The sequence below is a fragment of the Aethalodelphis obliquidens genome, unplaced genomic scaffold (genome assembly GCF_003676395.1).
Source record: "Aethalodelphis obliquidens isolate GAN/ISIS:26980383/991018 unplaced genomic scaffold, ASM367639v1 scaffold12, whole genome shotgun sequence".
NCBI lineage: Eukaryota > Metazoa > Chordata > Mammalia > Artiodactyla > Delphinidae > Aethalodelphis > Aethalodelphis obliquidens.
In genome coordinates, this window is record NW_020837956.1 from 14,332,472 (window position 1) to 14,359,377 (window position 26,906).

A 26,906-nucleotide genomic window follows, 5' to 3' on the forward strand; every position below is an offset into this window, starting at 1 on the left:
TGGCCATGGCTCACGGGCCCAGCCGCTCCGCAGCATGTGGGATCTTCCTGGACCGGGGCACGAACCCGTGTCCCCTGCATCGGCAGGCGGACTCTCAACCACTGCACCACCAGGGAAGCCCTTGCTTTTTTAATAGATCCTATCAGGTATTCTGTGCGGACAATCATGTTGTCTATGAATAAAGACAGTTTTACTTCTTTTCCAATCTGGATGCTTTTTATTTATTTTTCTTTCTTACTGCACTGGCTGGTTAGATCCTTCAGTGCAATATTGAATAGAAAACATGAGAGGTGACATCCTTGTCTTGTTCCTGATCCTTAAGGGGAAAACATCCAGTCCTTCACCATTAAGTATGATGTTAACTGTCAGTTTTCCTTGATGATCTTTATCAAGTTGAGGAAGTGCCCTTATATTTCTAGCCTTCCAAGAAGTTTTTATCAGGAATGGATTTTGTCAAATTTCATTTCTTGTGTCGTTTCAGTTGTTGCTATTTTCTAATTAAGTGGGTTTCTTTTTTTTTTGGCTGCTTTCTGCGGTTTGTGGGATCTTAGTTCCCCAACCAGGGATTGTATTGGTAGTCTCAAAGAAGCAGCTTTTGGTTTCATTTCTGTTTTTCAGTTTGCTGGTTCACTGATTTCCTCTCTTATCTATATTACTTCCTTTATTTCCTGCTTACTTTGTGTTGAATTTGCTCTGTGTCATCTAGTTTCTTAAGGTAGAAGCAGAGGTTGTTGATTTGAGACATTTCTTCTTCTTTTTTTTTTTCGGCTGCGCCATTCGGCTTGCGAGATCTCAGTTCCCCCGACCAGAGATTGAATCCAGGCCACGGCAGTGAATGCCCAGAATCCTAACCACTAGGCCACCAGGGAATTCCCCAGAGACCTTTCTTCTTTCTAATACAGGAGTTTAGGGTTATAGTTTCCTCCTAACTGCTGGAAACTCTCAAGGCAGTAGGGTGGAACAAATGTAGGGTTCAACTTGCATTTTCCATCTCTTAAGGATTAGCATCCTTCATTGCCTGATGTCCAGTGTCTTTGAAACTTGTTTCATATATTTTGTCCAATTTTTTAGTTATTTCAGGAGAGAGAGTAAATCTGGTTCTTGTTTATCCATCTTTTCAAGTGGAAGTTCTAATTTACTTTTTTTTTTTAAAAATTCTAGTGTCTCCTAGAACTACAGAATGAAGCTGTGTTCATGTGGACTGCTGAACTGGAAAATATAGCCACTCTCTGCTTTAAGGCTTTGGAAAACTCAAACTATGGGGTACGGGTGGCAGTGTCTAAACTCTTAGGAACAGTCATGGCTACAGCATTGATGCCAAAACAAGCAACAGGTATCGTTGTTTGCTAGCCCCCGATCTAGACTGTAACAGGTATTTGAAGGTATATGGAATGCTTCCTTCTAAATGACTTATTACTTCTAGGCAAGTCACTTTAAAGGCTTTAAATTAGTATCTTTGTCTACTTTTTCATAAAATAGAAGTACCCAAATGGCATTTTCCTTGATATAGTCAGGACTTTTTTTTTTGGCCACACCGTGGGGCATGCAGAACTTCCCCAACCAGGGATCGGACCCAGGCCCCCTGCAGTGGAAGCACAGAGTCTTAACCACTGGACCACCAGGAAAGTCCCCGTCAAGACATTTTTTATGATGATACTGTGCAACATTACATGCATCAAGTATGTTGGACATATAAGCAAATAAGATTTATGAAATGGTTTTGTATCATGTTCAAGGGACTGGAATCTGGCACTTTACATGCCTTCTTACTTTCAGTCCCTGGTGAGTAGATCCCCATTCATAGCATAGTATATTTTTCTTGACCATTATTATAAGCAGAATCAGAGACAGCATTGATTTTCCCAGTGACTTCTACTGTGCCTCACAGTTCCATAGAGATGCTTCAGGGACAGTTCTGAGTAGATGCTGAGTGAATCCAGCTCTGCTGTTGTCCCTACCCCTATTCCATCTCTGTATTGTAGAAAGAGAATCAGATCTTACAGATTCATGTCCTAGCTCTTATGTGTTTTGGGTTTTTTTTTTTTGTTTTTTTTTAACATCTTTATTGGGGTATAATTGCTTTACAATGATGTGTTAGTTTCTGCTTTATAACAAAGTGAATCAGTTATACATATACATATGTTCCCATATCTCTTCCCTCTTGCATCTCTCTCCCTCCCACCCTCCCTATCCCACCCCTCCAGGCGGTCACAAAGCGCCGAGCTGATCTGCCTGTCTAGCTTTTATGTTTATTTGCTGTGAAACCCTTTGAGCTTTGGTCTCTTCATCTTTAATCATGATTACTTCAGTGTTTGAATTAGATAACAGTGATGATGATGATAGGTAACAATTTATTAAGTGCTAACTATGTATAAGGCACTGAATTAAGCATATAACAGAGTTGTTTTATTTAATCCTCTCAAAAGCCCTAGGAATCCTAAGTACTGTTGTTATTCTCATTTTATAAACAAGGAAATTTAGGCTTAGAGAGATTGTGTCGTTTGTGGTGTAATAAGTGTTCTATTAAGTGAAATTAAAACCCAGGCATTCAAATTCCAAAGCCTGCATAGTTAATCATGAACTTTATGCCTCTCCTACAGAATTTTTGTGAGGATTATGTTTGCTACTGTGTAGGAAAGGACTTTATAAAATAGGAAGGTCTTTACAAGGGATGGCAAGTCGGTTGCAGTCCAGTGACGTTTCAATCCATTGGTAATTGTTGTATAGAAAGTGTGGTCTTGGGAATTCCCTGGCGGTCCAGTGGTTAGGACTTGGTGCTTTCACCGCCGTGGAACTAAAATCCCACAAGCCATGTGCTGTGGCCAAAAAAAAAAAAAGTATTGTGTCCATCTCAACTGGGAGTGAGGGCTGCAGTCAGTCAGCAGTATCTGCTGTGAATGTGCGTTGTCTTTGTTGTGTTACACATATCAAGGCTAACATAATTGTTAGACTATTTTGACATAGATATATTGAATTGTTTTAATTTCTAGCTCCTTTTTTTTAGCATTTTTTTGCTTCAAAATTGAATTTAATTTTACAAATATATTGTAAATTTTAAGATCATAAGAAAATAAATGACCCTATCTCCTTTGTAATAGTTTAAGTATCCTTAAAAGCAATTACTTGAATTTTAAAGCTAGATTATTAGAAAATATTATTTAATAGCAAAATATATTTGCTTATAAATATATTTTTCTTCCTGAAAGTAATGCGCCAGAATGTGAAGCGAGCAACATTTGATGAAGTCTTAGAACTCATGGCCACAGGATTTCTACGTGGAGGGTCAGGTTTCTTAAAGAGTGGTGGAGAAATGTTAAAAGTTGGAGGGTCTGTTAATCGTGAAGTGAGAGTTGGAGTTACACAGGTTTGTAATATATATGTATAAAAGAATTCTCTTGGTATCACGTGTGAAATTTCATGGAAGACTCTTACTAAGTAACAGCGCGTACAGAGATTTTTAATACTGTCTAAAATTAAATAATTTTTAAAATGTCTTTCAAAACATTTCTTTTACTAAACGAATGAATTACATTCAAATCTAAATTGCATCTTATATGGAAAGGTAGGTATTTGATGTGTAAAGAAGCCTATGTCTGCTATATCTATCTGTCTGTCTTTAACAAAATTTTTCCAAATTTTACTTCGCAGAAAATCAGAAGTAAAGTAATTGAGTTTTAATTGAAATTGTATTCAAGTAACTTGAGGCATTTAGGTTTTAATGTTTTCCAACAACTCTTGTAGCTAAAAATATTGGTTAGTACTTTGGATTTATCATCATTGATTAATCACCAGTGCAATTATGCAGTTAAACCTGACTTGAAATTATAGTTTCAAAATAATAATTAATACCAAATAAGATGTTATGGTTAATAACCTAATAATAATTAACACCTAATAATAATTAACACCTAATAGGATGAAATGGTTTTTTTGATCTTAGTCAAAATCATCCAATTATACCTTATTCCAGAAACAAGCATAAAATGGAAGTAAACCATTTGTATCTTACAGTCATAAGCAAATGTTTTGTAGCTCTAGCTCAGCGTTTATTTAGCATGTTAGGGTTTTATTACTATAACTTATCCCCTTCATCACCAGGGTGAATTCACCTTTCCTTCCCTCCCGCACCATTCTCTCTCTGTGTTCTTCTTGTAGTTATTATCCTGAGAGCTGTTTTTAGTCAAAGATACTTCAACCAGTAATTCCCATGCTAGAAGTACTAAAAAGGTCTCAAGTTTTAAACTTTCTCAATTTTAATCTCAAAGATAATTTATTTTTCATGCTGTCATCAGTTATTTACGTAGTTGCTTTATCTGTAATTTCATTTCATTTATATAAATTTATCTAAAGCATCTTAATCTATTTACAGGCATATGTTGTTTTTGTAACAACATTGGGTGGTCAGTGGTTAGAGCGTAGCTTTGCCACATTCTTGTCTCATGTACTTGATCTGGTTTCCCATCCTCGGGCAACGCAAACACATGTAGAGGCTGTGTACTCCAGACGGTGCGTCTCCTTTATCCTGAGAGCTACTGTGGGCAGTTTGCTAGGTGAAAAAGCCCAGATTGCAGCTGCCAAAGAAATATGCCAAGCGATTGGAAAGCAAATGAAAGCAGTAGGTAAGAATTTTTCTTTTTAATAAATTAATTTATTTATCTACTTTTGGCTGTGTTGGGTCTTCATTGCTGTGCGCAGGCTTTTCTCTAGTTGCGGCAAGCAGGGGCTACTCTTTGTTGCAGTGTGCAGGCTTCTCATTGTGGTGGCTTCTCTTGTTGCGGAGCATGGGCTCTAGGTGTGCGGGCTTCAGTAGTTGCGGCACACGGACTCAGTAGTTGTGGCACCCAGGCTCAGTAGTTGTGGCTCACGGGCTCTAGAGAGCAGGCTCAGTAGTTGTGGCACATGGGCTTAGTTGCTCCACAGCATGTGGAATCTTCCCGGACCAGGGCTAGAACCCGTGTCCCCTGCATTGGCGGGCGGATTCTTAACCACTGCACCACCAGGGAAGTCCCAGTAGGTAAGAATTAATGTCATGATCTGTATTGTTGATTACTTTAGTCATTTAGTTCTTTACTGTTATTCTTAATAAATACTAATAGATCTGATTAGTTCATATACCTTTCTGGACTGTGTTTTAATAGTCATTTTTATTGTGTACTCTTATTTGATATTCAAACAACATATAATTACAGTGAAGTGGAGTTTTTCAGTATTTGGTTAGTGTGTTTGTAAGGTTAGGCTTTCTGTTTTATATCTAGTATCTACCGATTTTATCGCTCTCCCGGTATGCCGCAGCACATTGAGGAATCTTTGAGGAATAATCTATTGTGGTTTTTCTTCTTGGAACCTATTGTTTTATAAATACATGTTGTTTTCCCCTCCGTTAATAGGCTTAATGTGAAAATTTAGAGAGAAACAGTTACAGGTGGTTTTTCGCCCACTATAGGATATACTGTGAAACCTCAGTAATTCATAATTAAAAGAAATCCTTTTCTAGGAAGTGTCAATTTTATAAACTTTTCTGTTTAACAAGTAGTTATTGAGCATTTGAGATTGCAAAGCAGTAATTCAGGTTTTGAACAGTGAGTAAGATAAAGTTCCTGCCTTCCTGGAGCTTATAATAATACAATTAAGGAACTAACGCAAAGTAAAATATAAATTCTATAAGATAATTTACTTTTATCACTCTTGGGAATATACATTAACTTTAATCAAGAAAATTATATTGGTCTTCCCTGGTGGCGCAGTGGTTGAGAGTCTGCCTGCCGATGCAGGGGACACGGGTTCACGCCCTGGTCCGGGAGGATCCCACATGCCGTGGAGCGGCTGGGCCCGTGAGCCATGGCCGCTGAGCCTGCGCGTCCGGAGCCTGTGCTCCGCAACGGGAGAGGCCACAACAGTGAGAGCCGCCTACTGCAAAACAAAAACAAAAACAAAAAACAACAACAACAAAAAAATTATATTGCTTAACAGGGGTCTTTAGAAATAAGAATTTAATGAATAGAAAATATCCAGCACTTTATATTTAGAGAATGTATATTGAACATCTTATAAAATTAATAAAAATAAATCCACAAATAGTTTATAGTTTTTGTTGTTTATAATAGCTTACTAGGCAAACCATATTTTAAATGCATGGGACTAACTGAAAGTTAGGAATTGTGAATTAAAGGGTGTTTAAATTAATGAGGTATCATTCTTTAGGTATGTTAAAATATAATCTGTCCTAGGTTCACAGCTTTATAAATATTTGTATATTTATTCCTTGAAGAAATGTTTGAGTGTCAAAGACACTGTGCCAAACAGTGGGAGTAAAACAGCGAGCCACACGTAGATAGCACCTGTTCAGGGAGCTTAGAGCTTAGTACCTAAAAGAAAAAGTTCGTGCATTTCCAAGTGCAGAAATGTCTAAGAAGAAAAGAGGCATTTAATTTTAATCCATAGTATATTAATCTATTATATCCTATTATTCTACATTTTATAACCTGGTAATTCATAATGAATGTAAATAAGAAAGTTTTACTGTCATTTAAGGGTTATTAATCTTAAGGTCACAGATTTTTAAGCCATTAAGCCATTCGATTTTTAAAATGGTAAAAGCAGAATTAAACATAGTGCTATGTACCTGGAATTTATGGAGCAGAATATATTCTCAATTAGTAATTTGACAAGGAATTTTTATTTGTTTCATGATTAAATATGGTTCAATTCTATTGGAAGCTAAAAGGTGGGGCCAGGGACCAGCAAGTTAATGGAAACTTTGAGGACCATCCCAGTAAGAAATTCTAAAGTCACTTTCCTTATAGATCTTCTTTCTGGTCAGTAATTTGACAGTGATGCTACCAGCACACTACAGCTCTTAAAATAGCAGTGATAATAATAAAGTAACAATAATAGCTGCTAATGTTTACTGAATGTATATTGGGGGTAGGCATTGTGCTAAATTCTTTATATTGACTTTTTATCATTGTGGTTTTGATTTGTATTTCCCTAATTGTTAGTGATGTTCAGCATACAAACAGAGTTCTTAACAGTCAGGTATCAGCTGGTATAATTTAAAAACATAAATTGCGTAGATCAAAAAATTATATCACAATTTAATTCACCCACATTCGTACATGATTTTGTGTTTCCAGAAGCGGTAGTGAATGACACTAGTGGCGAAAACAAATCTGGAGCAGCAGACATTGCAGCAAGCCAGCATGTGATGGTTTGCGCCCTGCAGGAGCTTGGGAGTCTGGTGCAGAGCCTAAATGCCACCGCATCCCCTCTTATTCAGGAAGCATCTATAGGTATGATATTCACTTATATGCTGGAATATTTTTTTCAATATTTTTAGAAGTCATAGGTGTAATTGATATTTAACTCCTGATTGGTTGCTTATCATGGTAATTAGCAGTTTACATCATTTGTTAAAAGTTGGGTTTTATTTAGGATTCACTGTGATAGTGAATCTTGAATTAAATGTTGAAATAAAGTTTTGGGAGACAAATCAAAAACAGTCATGGTAGTTTTGTTTCTAAACTTTATTGAGTACTTTATGCCAACATTTATATTTTATTGGATGTACTATGTTCTTTGTAGAAAATGTTCCTTAAAGTACTTTCCTGTTTATTAGTTGATATATGTGTTTTTTGGCACAGTTCTAAATGTATCTGTATAAAACCATAACAATTATGATTTTAATTATTGTGTTGCACATAGTTCTTTTTTTTTTTTTGCGGTACGCGGGCCTCTCACTGCTGTGGCCTCTCCCGTTGCGGAGCACAGGCTCCGGACGCGCAGGCTCAGTGGCCATGGCTCACGGGCCCAGCCGCTCCGCGGCATGTGGGATCTTCCCGGACTGGGGCACGAACCTGCGTCCCCTGCATTGGCAGGCAGACTCTCAACCACTGCGCCACCAGGGAAGCCCTACACATAGTTCTTTTAACTCATGAAATTGTGTGACTTCATTAAGAGTAATTTTTTGAGTATTTTTTAGGCCTTTTGGAGACAGTGACTTCAGTGCTTCTTCACCCAAGCATGGCAGCTCGACTTGCTGCTGCGTGGTGTCTGCGCTGTGTGGCTGTGGCACTGCCTTTCCAGCTGGCACCATTTCTAGACAGGTGTGCAGAACGACTCAACAACCTGAAAACTTCACCAGAAGCTGTTAGTGGATACAGTTTTGCAATGGCTGCTTTGTTAGGTGGAGTTCATCAGTGTCCTTTGGGCATTCCTCATGCCAAGGGAAAGGTATGACAAAGATCCTAAGATTGTAAGTGCTGTCACATGGACTTTAGTCTTTATTGGAACACCTTCTGTGATTGATGTTGAACTGGGTGATCAAACAAAAACAGTTTTACTGTGATAATAAATGATACAGTATTCTGCTAATATGGAGTCGACAGACCCTAATTAAAAATTTTTTTTTTTTATGGTGGTACGCAGGCCTCTCCCTGTTGTGGCCTCTCCCACTGCGGAGCACAGGCTCTGGGCGCGCAGGCTCAGCAGCCATGGCTCACGGGCCTAGCCACTCTGCGGCATGTGGGATCTTCCCGGACCGGGGCACGAACCCGTGTCCCCTGCATCGGCAGGCGGACTCTCAACCACTGCGCCACCAGGGAAGCCCCCTAATTAAAATTTGGTATTTAATCCTGATACAGGAATAATAGTTTTGTCTGGGTATAGTATCATTTTATAATTTATTTTAGAGAGAGGAAAAAAAAAAAGCCCTTATAGTAATTCTTTAGAAATCAGAGCTTTTCTTTGGGGTTTTAGAAATAAAAATTCACATTGCTATATTCAAAACGTCAAGAGAATGTGCTATTGCTATAGTTAGCATTTTGGTAATACTTAATAAAAGTTGAATGGTTTTCATGAATCAATTACTTTTTTTTCCCTTTCTCCTATACCTTATACTACTATCAAGATTTTCTTCTTAGGAATATTGTGTTTGTATAAATATTATTTGCAACTTTATATTGGGGCTAGATCTTTTTTTTTTCTGTTTTTTTTTTCTTCCTGGGTTACCAGGCCCATGTCCATTCATTTCTGTGAGTTCCATAGCTGCTACTCAAATCTGGGCTTCCATCTCCCTTTGTCATATGCTTGCCTCCTCACTGATTATTCTTCTTGGAATCTTTTTCTCCCATCTCTTCCACCCCACTTTCGTATTTTATGTTTGCTCAGAGACCCTTAGGAACTACTCAGGGATCAGAGAATAAAATATAATCACCTTTGTCTGCTAAACTGGTACCTTCATAATTTGCCTTTATTCTGCCCTTTCATTCTAGTTTCTCACTGCTCTAGTCAGACTAGTCATCTTGCTTTCCTTCCGTGCTTTTTTCAGCCTCCATGTCTTTGCTCTTGCTAATCTCTTACATTAGAATTTCATCCCTCTTCTTGTTCACCTGCACCAAACATAGCTGCTTTAGGTCTCTTTGCTGACCACTACATCTGTACTATTATCATTTGATTATGTGCTGCTTGTTACTTCCCATTTTTCCTATGTCTTCTGTCTCTAAGACTATAAGCACCATAAGATTAGCTTAATGGCAGATGTATAATAAGAGTTCAACAAATCTTTAAACGTAGGATAACAGTACTACTAATAATAGCATTTATTGAGTGATTACATGGACCAGTGCTGTTCTGAGTACTTTGCTGTATTAATTTATTAATCCTCATAAGAGTGAGGTTGGCACTCCTGTTATTCCTATTTTAGCAGTGAGGGAACTGAGGCAGAGAGATTGAGTTATCCTAAGTCAGAAAGCTAGGAGATGACAAAGCTGGGATATGAACTCCGGCATTCTGGCTCTAGAACTCACTCTTAACCACTGTGTTGTAATGGGTCTTCTCAAAGTCAGCAGAGCAATCAGAATTGATTAGGTATTGATGTTGCCTCTTTAAAAACATGTTAACAGCAACAACAAAAAAGGATAACTTCTTTCTTAATGAAGTATACTAGCTGTGTATTTCTTACTTGATTTTGTTAAAATCCAATTCTAAACTTTTCTTGCAGATGGTAGTTAGTATTGCTGAAGATCTCTTACGAACTGCTGCCCAAAATAGCAGGCTATCTTTACAGCGCACCCAAGCTGGATGGCTCTTGCTTGGAGCACTTATGACTTTAGGTACAATTATATTTGAGTAGGATTTTGTCTTATTCTATAACTGTCAGTAGACTGTAAAGAAATTTTAATTTACAAGTATTCAACTTCACATTCTAGACTTTGAATGAAGTTAAAAAATGGTAATGATGTTTTTCTCATCATTTGGTATTAGATTTCTCTTTTTGGTAATTTCTGTTTATGTACATTTAGTGAGAAAGGTGTTAGCAAAGTTTCCCCTTTGCCATCAGAATAGCCATGGTCTAAATGATTAGCCTAGTATTAATGTAAAGAGATGAGAGTATGGGGCATATTCCATGCCCAAAGTAAAGACCAGTGACATGATTTTAGTAGCGTGATAAAGTCACATTTAAACGGCATCTCCCATTGGTGTTGCTTTCTTGGGGTTATCTTTATGCACTTCACTTTCCTAAGTGCTATGACAAATCTGAGATGCAGGCAAAGTTTTGCACTGTACATAGAACAGAAATATGTTTTATCATTGTGATAAGGTGTGTCCACTTTTTACTTCACGTGTTTGGCTTCTACTATAAAAAGTATGCATGTGTGTGCTACAAAGTTACTCACTGCTTGATGCATCTACCTTTTGGAAATTAAACCTTGACTTCATTTTTTAAAGAAAATAAAAAGTGGTAACTTTTTTTTCTAGAAATTTATGTTGTGTGCTATGTTAAATGAATTCCTTAGCAATGGAAATATAGGTTCCTGGTTCTAAATATACTACTCCATAGAACTAAATTAACCATATAAATTGCCCTTAAAATGGAGTAGTAAATATATGTATGTGTTTGGGAGTGGATGTACATGTTTATATACATATATAATATTTATAGAAAAGACATCATAAAATATGTCCCAGATATATTTTATCATTGATAGAATGTAATCCATCATTCTGAATATATTTGGGTAATTTCTTTTAGATGACTTTTTGTGGATTTGTTTTATGTTGGATGCTAAAAATATTGATAGTTTTTAGGTGAATTTTATTATGCTTTAATATATATTTTACTTACTGAATAAGAAACATTTTGAAAATGTTAATATTAGAGACAAAGATACAGTGAAATGATAGATACTGTTAGAGCTTGTTTGGGGCTCTTTTCTTTGACTTTTGTTTGTAATGCTATATATATGTATGGTTTGGTGTTCTCATTTTCTCTGTCAGGACCATCTGTTGTTCGTTACCATCTGCCCAAGATGTTGTTATTGTGGCGAAATGTTTTCCCTCGTTCATTGAAGGAATTGGAGGCTGAGAAGGCCCGAGGTGATTCTTTTACCTGGCAGGTAACATTGGAAGGTCGTGCTGGAGCTTTATGTGGTAAGAACTGAAAGGACTGCACTTTCAGGATATTATTTTCTTACTAAAATATTTGTGAAGTGAAGGAAAATGATTACTTCAATTTTTTACTTTAATATATAATGATGAATCTGTACACTTTTGGATTTAGAAAGAAACTTTATAAGTAATCTATACCAGTTTACTAATTTCGTAATAAAAATGAAGCTGAGACTCTGAAAAGGAGGTTAGAGTTCATGATCAATTAGGAGCTGGAACAACCAAGGTGTCTTAATTCCCAGTTATTGCATTCTTCCTCCTGAAGAAGCACTGGGTCACCAAGTAAAAAAGCCCAGTGCCTATTTAAAGGAAAAAGAAACAGGATTACCAAGGTTACTGAGTTTACAGTTAGTTTTTTCTTAATGGACAGATAGCTGTTTTCTCCCATCAAATCTGCAAAAGTTGATACGTCTTTTAGATACCAGCATTTTAAAAAGTATCAAAGTTGTTTTTGTTTGGGAGTCAGCAACTTACAGGAAAGGCTCAAGTTTTGTTTTATTTGAAAACTAGAATTACACAGAGTGACCCTGTCCTTTTTTGCTTTATCTGAGGGTGAAAAGTGCTTCTTTTTTCAAACTGTGGGAGACAGATGTACACTTAACCATAAGCGCCACAGGGCAAGGTGTTAGTTTTGTTCCCACACATCTAAGAGCTGGTTTAGTCTTAGCTCTACTGCTAAAGAGCCAATAAAGCTATGTCCTCTCACTGGGCCATTATGTCCACTGTTGGTTCTGTTCTGAAACAGCTTTTTTTGTAATTATCTGAATTCACGTGGGATCATAGACTTCTGAATTCTCGTTCACAGAAATCTTTCTAACAGACATCTTCCCTCCCTCCATTTTTGCTGTCCACTCTTCTTCTAGCCTTTTCTAATGAGTTTTCTCTAAAGTTGCAATTGGTTCTTTTTTTGGTTTGACCTTGTTTTAGAACTTTATATTTTGTAATAATTAAAAATTTTAGGTACCTTTATATAATTTTATAAATTTGTTCATCCTCACAAAAGCTGTTTCAAATATGTCTTTTTAAAATTTTTATTTAGCAATGAGGAGTTTTGTTGCACATTGTCCTGAACTCCTAACTGAAGATGTGATTAGAAAATTGATGACCCCTATTGAATGTGCCATGACTATGATGTCACAGTAAGTAGGCAATTAGGACACATTAACATCCAATTTTATATATTTATAAATAGCCATGTTTTGTAATTCCCTATAGTATCATATAGGAAATGTACTAAATTTTATTTGTGTGAAGTGACTTTAAAAATTTCAGTAGCGGTGTGGATTGAAATAAAATTGTATTTTATTTATTTATTTTAATTATTATTTATTTATTTATTTTGGCTGCACTGGGTCTTAGTTAAGGCATGTGGGCTTCTTAATTGCAGCATGCAAGCTCTTAGATGCAGCATGCATGCGGGATCTAGTTCTCTGACCAGGGATCGAACCTGGGCCCCCTGCATTGTGAGCGTGGGGCCTTACCCACTGGACCACCAGGGAAGTCCCTAAAATTGTATTTTATAGTGTTTCTGTTACTAACAGTAAAAGTCACAAAATAAACTAAAAGAAAAATGTAATACTTATCAATGTACTTTGATGGTACATTGATACATGGCTGGAAAAAAATGTAAGTAATGCTTATTCTAATAAGCTAATACTAATTATACTTTTGACATTTTAGCATTCCATCTGTAATTAAAGCCCACGGAGCTCATCTGAAAGCTAGTGCTGCAATGGTCCGTTTAAGACTTTATGATATCTTGGCGTTGTTACCTCCAAAAACTTATGAAGGTAAATAAAATTTGTGGATGTCTAATAAAAATTCTTCAGTTTACCTTTGCAGTTCTTCACAATATCATAGAGTTCTGACCATGTAAAGAAAGGCAACCATTTTCCTTTTCTTCATACATAGTAGCTAACACTTGTTGAGCACTACTGTGTTCCAGGTCTCGTTCTAAGCCCTTAACAGGTATTAGCATCTTTGACTCTAACCACAACCTTATGAGGCTAAAATATAGCTTTCTTTAAAGATAAAGAATCTCAGGTACTTAGAGGTTGTGTAACTTGCACAAGTCTGGGAGGTAGTTAAGTGGCAGAGCTTGGATTCAAACCCAGTTGGTTCATCTTCAGAGTCTATGCTTTTAATGACTATCCCAACTGTTATAATACAGCCAAAATTTAGGAATCTGGAGGGAGAATAGTAATGTACTTTTGCAGAAGTTAAATGTCATATAAAATGTTAATATTCCAGTGCAACCATGCCCAAGAATTTTGATATGCTCTGGTTCAGTGTTCACACATCGTTAAGTAATTAATAGTAAATAATAATCATCATATTTAATATATTTAAAATAAAAAATCTTTTCTCTATTTGAGTTTTTGATTACTTTAAATAATTTGGGCTAAAAGGCATAATACAATAACAAAAAAGGAAGTGCCATTATTGTGTATTAAAACCAGTGTTAAAATATTTAATACTGGTTTTTCTTAAAAGGGAACGGGGACTTAATTATTTTACTCCTGTTGAACATATTGCTGCTCTTGGTGGGCAGTGATTGTCATTTTCTTAAAAAGTATTCTCTGTAATCTGACCTGAAGTTCTGTTTTTTAGGCTCTTTCAATGCACTTCTTAGAGAACTGGTAGCAGAATTCACTTTGACTGACAACTCAGCCAACACAACTACTTCCCTCCTCAGATCCCTCTGCCACTATGATGATAGTGTTCTTCTTGGTTCCTGGCTTCAAGAAACTGATCATAAATCAATTGAAGACCAGGTAGTAAGCTATAAAGTGAAATGAAATACTAGCTTGATTGAAAAACAATGGTACTATTACACATTGTCATTTAAAAAGAAAATATTGTAGACTAAGGTTTAATTTTCATTTAGCTTTCTTAGACGTTTAAAGATACCTTCCTAGGGGTGGATAAATAGTGAAAAAAGGAAAGCAGCAACAGTTAGAATTTGGCGAACTGTCTTTATTCAATATTCTGTGTATTTAGGTACGCTGTGGTTTCATTGGCAAAGATCGGTTTTGACTAGCTTTTTGGTTGTTGGTGTTTGTTTTGGTTTAGTTTATTTTGTGACAGGTTAGAGAGGAATAGGATTTAGTAGGTTGAAGATTTAGAACCTTTTTTGCCCACTGAACACATTATTTCTTATGTACCTTTTAAAAAGAGTTACTAAAGGCCGCTTCTAAAAAATTTTTTGCGGGTTTAAGTTATTCCTGACATTATTTTGCTTACACATTACTGCAAAAATGTTTTAGAATGAACAAAACTTTTAAAAAAAATTGCATGAACTGTTGTGACTTTTTTTAATGGCCAAATTATATCTCTCTATTTAAAATTTTTCAGATTTAATCATTCTGTTCTTTCATTGTTACTTTTTCTCTCGCCTCCCCTGTTTTGTCACGCCCAGTACTTGGTAAGTGAATTTCCCAAAGTGGATCTTGAATGATTTTTATGTCCTTCTTTTGCAGCTCCAGCCAAACAGTGCATCTGGAAGTGGGGCCCTGGAGCATGATCCATCCTCCATTTATTTACGAATACCTGCGGGAGAAGCTGTGCCTGGGCCTCTTCCCCTTGGAGTTTCAGTCATTGATGCTTCTGTGGCTCTTTTTGGTGTAGTGTTTCCTCATGTTTCTTTTAAACACCGGTTAGTATAAAGTCAATAAGGTGATTTTAGTTAAATATAAATTATTTTCAAGCAGTACATTTTCCCAACCAAGCTAACTCTTCAATAAGAAGAGTTTGAACAATAGTCTCCTAAATGTAATAACATAAGTGGCACATAATAAATTGCATGCAAACTCCACATAATTTGAAACTGTTTTTAAAGTTTGACCCCATGTACTAGCATATGATATCCACTTGTATTGTGAACTCGGTCTTAAACAACAAAATTTTCATTATAGTAGTTTGTTTGCCAGTTTATAAGTAGGTTTGCCTGTATCTTTAATTAGGGACACCAGTTTTCCAAGTCTTGTTACTGAGGAATTAAATGAGTGAGAAGTCTACTCCCTAATATGACATTTGTCAGATGGTTAAAGTCTGGAACTTGGAACACTGAAGTAACTGATTCTTTTTTTAATAGGAACATTTTAATTTGCTATACTTTGTGTCCACAGACACCATACTTAACTTAGTAAGCATTTTATATACTTACAGTGATTTTCCCAGAAGAAGGAGTAAAAATGAATTAATGCAAGACCTTCACAGATAGTTCAGGTTTTACAAACTATGCCTTAAAAACATTGTTGTAGTTGTATAGAAAAGATAGCATATCTTTACATATGTAGGTTAGTTGATTAATTGGTTTTTAATTTGAGTGGAAATTTTTAAATATGAAATTTTACTTCATCCGGTTATCTTTAAGAACATTTGGTTGCCACATAAATGTTAAAGATCATTAAAGGTGAAAGGATCTTATAAGGCATCTACTTTAATGTCCTTGTTTTAAATCTAAAGAAATCTAGGTCTAAGAGTTCGTGGTTTGTCAGAAATTATACAGCTAGTTATGAGACCTGTAACTAGAATTCAGGATTATCTTTTTAAAAAAAAAAAAAAATTTATTTATTTATTTATGGCTGCATTGGGTCTTCATTGCTGTGTGTGGGCTCTCTAGTTGACGTGAGCGGGGGCCACTCTTCATTGTGGTACGCAGGCTTCTTGTTGCAGTGGCTTCTCTCGTTGCGGAGCACGGGCTCTAGGCACGCGGGCTTCAGTAGTTGTGGCTCACGGGCTCTAGAGCGCAGGCTCAGTAGTTGTGGCGCACGGACTTAGTTGCTCCGTGGCATGTGGGATCTTCCCGGACCACGGCTCAAACCCGTGTCTCCTGCATTGGCAGGTAGATTCTTAACCACTGTGCCACCAGGGAAGTCCTCTTAACTTTATTAAATCACTTTTGTGGAACCAGATGAAGTAAAAATACATAAGTTCTATTAAAATATGTAACATAAATATCCAGGGATGTAGGAATCAGTGAATAAATTATGGAAAGTTGATAGGCTGGAATACATTTTACAGAGACAATGTTTTGATATCAGAAAATGCTCATTATATAGTGTTAAATGAAGAAGGTAAAAGGCAAGAAGTGATCCCAGTTTGATATTTTAAAATACGTGAAAATGTTCAATGGTTATTTCTAGGTAGGAACTTTTTGTTAATATTTTTCAAATTAAAAGAAATAAATATAGTAAGGAAAAAAATTTGTTTAAGTCATGTATTTGAGGTCAGTTATAGGCACATGATGTCTATGTTGGAGACCATGTGTGTCTTTTCAGGCGTGTGCTTGAAAGCAGTGTGGACAGTGCCCTGCTTCTTCAGCATAGATGTGGATCTGTGTCAGACAGGTGTACAAGTGTCAGCTTTAGCCCCAAGTACCTCTAACTGGAGTTCCTGCTGGAGGCTAGATGTTTTCTTCCTATGTGATTTTTGAAGAATGCTTTGCCCTGAGACCCATGGCCTTTTATAATTGAGCATAAATCCTTCCAGTGAAATTTCCCTAGATTCCTTTGCCCCACCTCTATTCTTTTTAGAAGAATCTGATATGACCTCATTCTCTTTAATCAGAAGAGTCTCAAATGGCTGTGATTTGGGGAAGAGGGATAACTGTCTCATTTTAAAAATTTGAAACAAGAAAACCAATTCACCTCTGATTTTTCACATTTAACAAAATTGACCAAAGCTAAATCTTTTTAAAAAAAATCTCCCAATTAGCTTCTAAAGATAGGACATGAGGTACTATTTTCTTCTGTGTGTGAGAGTATTTTTTAAAGAGAAAAAAATTATGCCACATTTTAAGATTTCCAACTTAAAAATCTTCCACAGAGATGCACAATTAATGATTGTTATTCAAGAAACCTTGAGCACCTACTTTATGCCAGGCGCTTTGTTGCACACTAAAGACCACTGAAATTATGACATTATTTTGCTGATTGAAACTTAATATTAGTCCCTTGTGTTGTGCCAGTTAGTAGTTCATGTCCGTATATTAATTCAGAAGTAGGAGATCCAGTTTAGACCAGGGAATGAAGTGAAAAGAGATAGCATGGGGCATTATTTGTTAAACAATCAGCTTATACCCTTCTTCTTATCTCTGTTTTTTGGGCCAGGTTTGAATAAAAAGTATTGCTAATGTGATCTTTATTGTTACAGATTACAGATGTTGGATCACTTTGCCGAATGTGTTAAACAAGCCAAAGGTGTTCGCCAGCAGGCTGTGCAGCTTAATATTTTTACAGCTGTTCTTAGTGCACTAAAGGTATTTACTTTTAAAACATAGCAAATATTCTGAACTAAGATTTTATTTTATTTTTTATTTCTATTTTTTTGTGGTACACGGGCCTCTCACTGTTGTGGCCTCTCCCATTGCGGAGCACAGGCTCTGGACTCGCAGGCTCAGCGGCCATGGCTCACGGGCCCAGCCGCTCCACGGCATGTGGGATCTTCCCGGACCGGGGCACGAACCCGTGTCCCCTGCATCGGTGGGCGGACTCTCAACCACTGCGCCACCAGGGAAGCCCCTGAACTAAGATTTTAATTAATACCTTTAATATAGTAATTCAGACATAACTAGACTATTACGTTTATATGTATAGCTCTGGATAACCATGCTTTTATATTATTTCATTTAAATGACTAGAAACTTTATATTAGGCTCATTGTATTTAAATAAGTATTTTATATTTTAGTAATATTAAAATTCATATTTTGATTTGATACCTCAAATTTTACAAGTGCTGGTATATTCAGAATTTTCAAACATGTCTGACTAATGAAATTTGGTATTCTATTGAAGGCTAACTAGATAAAGCTTAAGTTTGATTTGTGGTTTAGATCATAAAGCAGGAGAGGCTATGTTTGTTATGTAGTTAAAAGAGTGCTGCATTTAGAGATTGTGTTCTGGTTTAGCTACTCAATAGGTTTCTGTCTTGTATAGTTCCTTTAGCCTTTTTTAAACCTCATATTCTACATGTATGAAGTGAAATAACAAATATTTTGCTTATCTCTCAGAGTTCATGTACTGTACTATGGAGCTTATAGCCTCTCATGATGTATTTGAAAAGTCATGTTATTCAGCACTAAGCTTATTATAAGATATCACTGCTTTAAAAGGGCAACAAGTACAAGTGTTTAAATGAGCATGAATTAAATCACATTTTGTAAACTTCAGGGAAAAGGGATGTAGGCATTGGTTATACAAATAAAGGCTTGTACCATTTATATAATCATTAGTATATGCCCTTTTCAGAGACCATCAGCTACCAACATCTGAGTTTTTTAAGAAAGGAGTGGGGTGGTCATAGTTTCCCTCAGTGGTTGGAAGGTTGGTTAACAGCTGTAATATTGCTGTACAGTATGTATTTCTTCATATATGTGCTCACTAATGCCTCTGCTGTAGTTAACATTTTCCCTAGCTACCATGACTTATATTTTTGGTCTCAAGTAAGTAATTTAAGTTCCAGGACAGTAAGTGTAACTAGAAGAGAGATATTAACATTTAGTATGATGAACATTCATACTGATTCAGTTCAACATTCAGTTACTGATTATTCTTACCTCATTTTGTCTTTAGGTATGTATTGGATATACTCTTTATGACATAATTATCGTCTCTGGCATTTTTATATAAATGTATCAAAGTTTCATGTTCATGAGGCCTTTTCCTTCCTTAAAGTTATAATGATAAATTTCAGTCAGTTAAATAACAGTTGATTTAATAATACAGTGTCCTTTATGTATAAAAACAACTTTTAAGTATTTGTCTTTGGATAGAGACACTCCCAGGTATTGTTGGTTTTAGGGCTGATTCAACTACAGCTATGTAATATATCATGTTGTGAAATCCTGTTTAGGAAAGTGATTACTGTCAGTCTAACATGTATTAATTCTAGGCATAGTATATGCATGGGAAAGTTGGCTGAAGAAAATAATGTGTGAAGATATATGTATATTTACAAAGATTGCAGTCCTTTTTTTTTTTTTAAATAACCATAGGGCCTGGCTGAAAACAAAAGTACTTTAGGACCTGAGGAAGTTCGTAAATCTGCTCTGACACTAGTTATGGGGGCCCTTGACAACCCAAACCCCATCTTACGATGTGCAGCAGGGGAAGCTCTTGGAAGAATGGCTCAGGTGGTTGGAGAAGCAACTTTCATTGCTAGAATGGCCCAATATAGCTTTGACAAGTAAGTGGGTCTCTTTATCAACAAGTAATTTTCTCTCATACACAAAGATGTCTTTTAAGTTATCAGTAATTATTAACTGGACTGTATATTTTCCACATGGTAGATACTTTCAGTGTGGTGCAGGTTTCTGTTTCAGCTCTTGAATGTTACATAACAGAATCAAGAGGATTGTTAGTGACGGTGTCTCTCAGTTATATGTAGTCCTTTTCTCTTATCTCTGCCCTCCCACACCCCCCGCCATTATTCTTTCTGTTAATTTTCACTTTTTGGGATAAGCCATTCTTTTTCTAACTACTACCAAGTTTATCATTTCTTAAATTATCCCTGAAACAGGGGATACATTTAGCATTAGCTTTTAAGAATTTCTTGGCAATATTAATTTAAAAGAGTGATCTCAGAGATCCAAATAAGTATGATTAAGATGATAAATGCAGTTATTAGTGACTGTTGATTGTTAATCAAGTACTTGAAGTAGAGCAGTTGAAAATCAAGAGTGGTCAAGAATTAACACTTGAGTTATGTAAATTACTCATTCTTTTTTTTTTTTTTTTTGCGGTACGCGGGCCTCTCACTGTTGTGGCCTCTCCTGTTGCGGAGCACAGGCTCCAGACGCGCAGGCCCAGCGGCCATGGCTCACGGGCCCAGCCGCTCCGCGGCATGTGGGATCCCCCCGGACCGGGGCACGAACCCGTGTCCCCTGCATCGGCAGGCGGACTCTCAACCACTGCGCCACCAGGGAAGCCCAAATTAATCATTCTTAAGTATTGTATATTTTGAGGATTAATTATACCAAACTATATCATAATTATTAACAAGAGAGAGGTTGGGAGAAGCAGTGGTTGTGAAGTAGTGGTTCGGAAGAAGTATTTTCTGAACTCTTGCGTATCTGAGGATGGCTGTCCTTGTCTTCACACACAGTGGCAGTTTGGCTGGTTTAGGATGATGCCCCAGTGTATTGTTTGACTCACTAAGGATAATGTGAGCAGGCAGAATGTAGCTAAACCATTCCCAGGCACTTAGTCTTCTGCAGGATGACTTTGCTTATTTTCTAGCAATAGATTAACTTTGCCTTTTCCAAGTGTCTCTCATTAATCCTGAAATCAACTTTTGTTAAAGAATTTTTAAAAGTTAGAACCAGTCTTAGCTACCTGTTTCATGGTTTGTGCTCTGTTAATAGTAGGTAAAATAAGAGTGTATTTCTTTGGAAAACTCTTGACTGGTTAATTTTTCTTTAGTTACAAGTGGTTTTAATTTATAAGTGCTTTAATACCTATAGGAGTATTTATACTTATTCTGGTAAAACACAAGGACATTTCATTCATATTCATACCTGTCTGGTTAATGGTTTGCAAGTGTTCTCAGTGCTTAATTTCATTAGCTTTTCTAAATAATTTATTATGATCTGAAATTAATTAGTACACAGATTTTGTTATCTGTTTTTTCACATTTTAAGTTATCTGAAATTGGGATTTGTCCTAAAATCTCTAAGAAATGTCATAATTATTTGTCAGCATTTTTTTCTTTTATACTGTTATATAAAATAATGGTACATTAAGAAAAATCTGTGGTATCTTAGATTTGACAAAATCTGGTTCTATTTTGAAAAAGCTTCAATATCTTGCAACTTCATTATATCAGACTTTTTTATCAACATTATCTCTTGCTGATATAGTATCCAACTGTGAAAAGCCAAATCACCTATACATACAGATCTGTCAGCTGTTTTTGCATGTTAAAATCGTATGCCATCTTAGCATTAAGACTGGAATCATTCTTATAAACCGTTCTCAGTTAATAGGGAGTAACTCAATTGCTTAAGACCCAGTTCAGAAAAAAATAAAAACCATTACTGGTTAAATTAGTTTCCATTCAAATTGAAAATCACTCTGAGACCCCTGGGAAAGTATATATATGATATATTTTTGTATCTTAGATTACTTACTTTATTGAATAGATGACTGTCACTGAGAAAATTGGCTCAGCTTTTTTTTAGCTCACTGAAATGAACTCTGAAAAGTAACAATCTTTCTAATCTGTATAAGGCTTTTTAGAATTCACAGGTTGCATTCATTCTTCTTTCATTCCTCAAAACAACTGCTATATAGGAGTAATGATAATGTTCATTTTACAGATGGAGAAACTGAGGCATAGAGAGAGAGAGATCACTTATCCAAGGATATAGTATATTAGAAATACTGCTAAGGATGGACTTAGTTCACTTCCTTCATTACTACATTTCTTAATGTCTGTTCCATCGTGACAGCACTTAGAATTTTTCTTTCTTTGCCATAGGCAAACTGACCAGCCAGAGTCTTGGTGATGGTTTTTCATATCTTGGCTTTATTTCATTTTTATGAGCTTGTGACAGAAGTTTGATCATGGATGGCTTATTGAGAGTTATAATACAGTTTTGAAAATGCATCCAAAGTTGCTTTCTAGCCTCCTTTGTTATTTTAGGAGTTTTGTTCTTAGTGGTATTTTAATGTTTTCTAATAGTAACTGACTATGTTGGTGTGTGATTATGAGTCATAGTCTTTTTGTCTTATTTGTCTTTTATTTAAAACACCAATGGTAAAAAATACATTTCAAATGGCTCTTGTCTTTTCAAGGAATAATTAATCTTAAAAGCTGTGAAGTTGTAGGTCCTCTTTCATATTTCTCTAAAGGTAGGCTTTCTTCAGTGAAATGTATGACTTTAACCAGTTTAAAGTAAATCTCTAACTCTTGTTAGTGAGTAGAGAAAGAAGTAATAAAGATTGTAATCTTTTCTGATTTCCAGAATAAATCCCTTTTATTGTGTGATTCATAAGCTTGTTATTGCCATAGGGAAATAGAAAAAACAATCCCTGAAGCATAACTCTTTTCCAGATTGAAATCAGCTCGAGATGTTGTATCCAGAACTGGCCATTCTTTGGCTCTGGGCTGTTTGCATCGTTATGTTGGTGGTATCGGCTCAGGACAACATCTGAAGACCAGCGTCAGCATTTTATTGGCTCTAGCACAGGATGGGACATCCTCTGAAGTCCAGGTATAATATGGATTTGTTTATTATGAAATTTTTTGGATAAATTAATTAATTAATTAATTAATTAATTTTGGCTGTGTTGGGTCTTCATTGCTGCACGCGGGCTTTCTCTAGTTGTGGAGAGCAGGGGCTACTCTTCGTTGCGGTGTGTGGGCTTCTCATTGAGGTGGCTTCTCTTGTTGCAGAGCATGGGCTCTGGGTGCGCAGGCTTCAGTAGTTGCGGTGTGCAGGCTTCAGTAGTTGTGGCGCACGGGCTTAGTTGCTCCGCGGCATGTGGATCTTCCCAGACCAGGGCTCAAACCCATGTCCCCTACATTGGCAGGCGGATTCTTAACCACTGCACCACCAAGGAAGCCCTATTATGAAATTTTAAAATATTATTTTGAGGAAAATTATTTGTAAAAATAGTATTGATTCTGATGGGCTGTTAGGAAAAATGTCTTAGGGTGTTTCTCTGTCATTTTGCTTTATGAGTGTATAAAAGGAATTTGTATCTGAACCTAATCCTAAAGTCTTTCTTATTCTGGGAGTTTAACCCATTCACAACATTCCTTGAAACATGATTTCTTTTTATTATTTATCATCCTTTGTACATGTTTCCTCTTCTTTGTATTTCCTTACATTTGTTGGATGATCAAATTTCTTTTAATAGCAGTCTTCTCTCTCTTCTCTAATACCCTAACCCAGGTACAGTGTTGGCTGAATCTTCAGGTGTACTCCTTGAATTTCTTTTTTCTCTCTTCTTGAATATTTTATACAAAAATAGGTATAACTACAATAAGAGGCAAGAACTTCACATGTGTGAAAATATCCTTGATTTGCCATTTCCCAGTGATGCATCTAAAAATATCGAGTATATGAAACCAATAACATTCAACTCGCCAGCTTCATATTGGGACTCAGAAGCTGGAATAGACAAGTTTGATTGCCATTACTACCTGTCATTAGTTTGTTAATAAATGGGTTCCTTCACCATAAGAAAAGAATGCAAAATCCACCAGAGACTTCTTCGTCTACAGTCTTAGTTTGCCTTTGACTTCTTGGTAAAGGTTTCCAGCTGTGTAAAGCACAAAAGACCCAAAAGGACTAAAATCAAAAATGAAGTAATGTTGCTCCTAAAGAGGTGCTATGCTGTTTTTTGTGTTTTTTTCTTAATGCTGTTTCCATAGTAATCTGGAAGAAAAGAACACAACTGTGAAATTATTTTACCTAAGAAGTTGCTGCTTTCTTCTTTTCTGTCAACGAGTACGTGCTAGTTATCTTTCCTTTGTCTTCACCTTTTTCTCAGCCCTCTCTTGCTTTAATTTCTTAAAACTACACTCCTGTAAGTGACTGCTTCACATGATTCTTTTTCTATGACATGACATCTTACTGTAACGTGGACCACTTATATTTCCTCAGAGCTTCTGTTTCAGCTCACATCTGCACAAGAATAGTATGGTAGCATTCTTCAGTTTTTTCTAAAGTCTCTTCTGTTATAAGAATCCTAACTCAAAATTTATACTTTCCAGTCAAATTATTGTATACATGTATTTAGTTGTAACTACTAGAGATTTAGTCTTCAATAATGTTTTCTTTTTTGTATCCTCAACTCCTGTCTTCAGATCTTTGTTCTTATTTTATTTTTACTTGATAGGAAAACTTCCTTTAGCAATAATAATCTTAGAAAGGGTCGTTGACTGGTGTGCTTTTTGATTCCTTGCATATCTAAAAAGAAAGGCTTTATTCTGTCTTCAAATTTGAATGATATTTGGGTTGGGTATATTGTTCCTGGCACACAGTCCTTTTTTTCATTATTCATAAATGTTTCACTATTTTTTGTGTTGCGTGTAAGAGGCTAATAGTAGCTTAATTTTTTGAGTTAAATTTCCATAGATATTAACATCTCAGTTTTTCATCAGCTATCTATAAAAACTTTCAAATATGTTCTTTAAGAAGTAAAAGATAACATATAAGCCAATAATCAAAACAACTGATGTGCAACTACTCTATTTAAAGTTTCTCTGCAGTGTGGCTTTGAATATTCAGATATAAAACTTTAATGATGAATTCATTTTCTTCTTTTACACAATGGATATATTTCACATGCCCAAAAGACATTGGTTTATGTAATAAATTTCTGAATTAATGATGCTTATGGACATCATAACTATCTTTTTCCCCATCTTTTTATTGCTAAGAAACTTATCTGAAATATGTCTGTATGTTTGTAACCTTATATTTTGGTTTCACAGTGTGTAAGAATTTTTCTCTCTATCCTTGCAGCTTAGAAATTTCATCAAGTTCTATATAAGTTTATCTTTTCTTTTTCTCTTTCTGGTACTTATTTATATATTGAGTCTCTTGTCTTTATCCTCATTATTTTAATTTTTTTGTATTTTCACTGTGGGTTACAGGATAATCTTCCATTTGAACTTCAAGATAATGATTTTGGTATTTAACAATAATTCTTTTTTTTTCCAGTTTTCTACTGAACAATTTAATATAAATACTGGGTGTGTGTTTGTTTTTTAAAAACACTTCTAGAATCTCCTTTGTGCTTTAATTATTTGTCTTAAAAATCCTTATGATAGTTTTATTAAAATACTTTCTTTTGTTTCTTCCATTAATTTTTTTTCTCCAGGATGTGTATTCTGGTTTTCCTCCCTCAAGCTGTTATATCCCTATTACTTTTGTCAATAGGTGTGGTTTCTACACATAATTGTCCAACTCAGGTTGCTAAATTCCCTAGGATTGGAGTAGATTGATAGGTAATAGAAATTAAGGTATGGATTTTTTTTCTGCCATGGTGGTAAGTTGGGTAGCTTCTCTGTTGAGACCTCTCTGTCCTCAGCCCAGTAGTGCAGCTCTCCTTTGGGGCTGCCAACAGCAAAAATAAAAGGTTCGTTCTTTAACAGGTGGATGTGGGCAGCTTAAAGGACTTTGCGTTTTCTTAAGCCTGTGCTGATTACAGTACATTGCTCTGGGTTAGTTTTGCAAATACTATTAGCCACTAAGATTATTTGTGCTTAGTAAACAAAAATTTGGGCCTGAAATGGTTTGATGCACTTGAGGAACTGTTTTGTGAATGTCATTGCTCGAGAAATAGATCTGAGTGCAGAACATTGTTTTATTTCAGATTGTTTTATTTCAGACTAGTTTCTTAGTAAAACTCCAACAATACAGGCAATAAAGATATATTTGATGTCCACAGCAACCACTAAATCAAACACTTATTATATCAGTCATTGTTTTTTGGAAGTATGAAATACATGTACATTATAACAGAAAAATGAGTTCATCAACAAAACTATTTTTCTGACACTCAAAGCCACACTACAGAGAAACTGTAAACATAGCATTTGTACATCAGTGACTTTGGTTATTAGCTACTGGTAGCTTATGTGCTAGCTTTTATTTCTTAAGGAATATATTTCTAGATTATTGATTAAAAACTACGATGTTGACAAAAAAAACTACGATGTTGGTGTTTATGAAAATTTAAGTTAAATATCAATTCAGTATACTCTATTACTTACAATAAAATAAAATCATATTTTATTCCAGACTTGGTCCCTTCATTCACTTGCTCTGATAGTGGATTCCAGTGGCCCAATGTATCGTGGATATGTGGAGCCAACATTATCTCTAGTTCTTACCTTGCTGTTGACAGTTCCACCCTCCCATACAGAAGTTCATCAGTGTTTGGGTAGATGTTTGGGTGCTATAATAACTACTGTTGGCCCTGAACTACAAGGTGAGTAAATTCATCTTAAAGTAAAGGGACTAGATAGATAATTACTGTCTTTCAACTTCCTGAATGTCACCATAACGTTGCCTAAAGAAATCTTGTAACAATAATAATAATTACTATGTATTGAATGCTTGCAATTTACTGAACACCTGGAACTCTGCTTTTTACATGTGCTATTTTATTTAATCCCTGCAACAAACCTGTGATGTGAAGGTGATTTGAAGTTATGAGCAGAGAAAACATCTAAGTGAAATGTTACCTGGAGCCCCTTGAAGTCAAAGATAAAAGTGGAGTTCCTTTGGCCTGGAGTGCCATACAATTGTCTTCATGGACTTTAGCTTCACTTTTTTTTTTAACTCTATGGATGATAATATTATCTAGTTTTTCTCTGAGGAAGTAAGCTCAGAGAAGATAAGTTACTCAGCTAAGGAGTAGCAGATTTGTGATCCTAAGGCACATATTCTTACCATGCACTTCCACTGAAATAATTCTACTAATGGTTAAATTAAACACT

At 35.8% G+C, this 26,906-nt stretch overlaps 1 protein-coding gene across 4 annotated transcripts in view; it reads left to right on the plus strand.

Annotated features, from left to right (window-relative positions):
• HEATR5B (HEAT repeat containing 5B) overlaps window positions 1–26,906 on the plus strand; it is an 85,748-nt gene that overhangs the window by 13,137 nt on the left and 45,705 nt on the right. For 3 of the 4 annotated variants that reach the window (XM_027113379.1, XM_027113378.1, XM_027113380.1), the window contains 15 exons: window positions 1,162–1,333; window positions 3,207–3,364; window positions 4,370–4,619; window positions 7,134–7,289; window positions 7,979–8,229; window positions 9,998–10,109; window positions 11,275–11,427; window positions 12,485–12,584; window positions 13,126–13,235; window positions 14,056–14,219; window positions 14,925–15,100; window positions 17,602–17,707; window positions 19,444–19,634; window positions 22,503–22,662; window positions 26,206–26,395. In XM_027113379.1, coding sequence (XP_026969180.1) covers window positions 1,162–1,333; window positions 3,207–3,364; window positions 4,370–4,619; window positions 7,134–7,289; window positions 7,979–8,229; window positions 9,998–10,109; window positions 11,275–11,427; window positions 12,485–12,584; window positions 13,126–13,235; window positions 14,056–14,219; window positions 14,925–15,100; window positions 17,602–17,707; window positions 19,444–19,634; window positions 22,503–22,662; window positions 26,206–26,395 — 2,449 coding nt within the window. The remainder of the gene's footprint in view (window positions 1–1,161; window positions 1,334–3,206; window positions 3,365–4,369; window positions 4,620–7,133; window positions 7,290–7,978; window positions 8,230–9,997; window positions 10,110–11,274; window positions 11,428–12,484; window positions 12,585–13,125; window positions 13,236–14,055; window positions 14,220–14,924; window positions 15,101–17,601; window positions 17,708–19,443; window positions 19,635–22,502; window positions 22,663–26,205; window positions 26,396–26,906) is intronic. The other variant, XM_027113381.1, reaches the window with a different exon arrangement.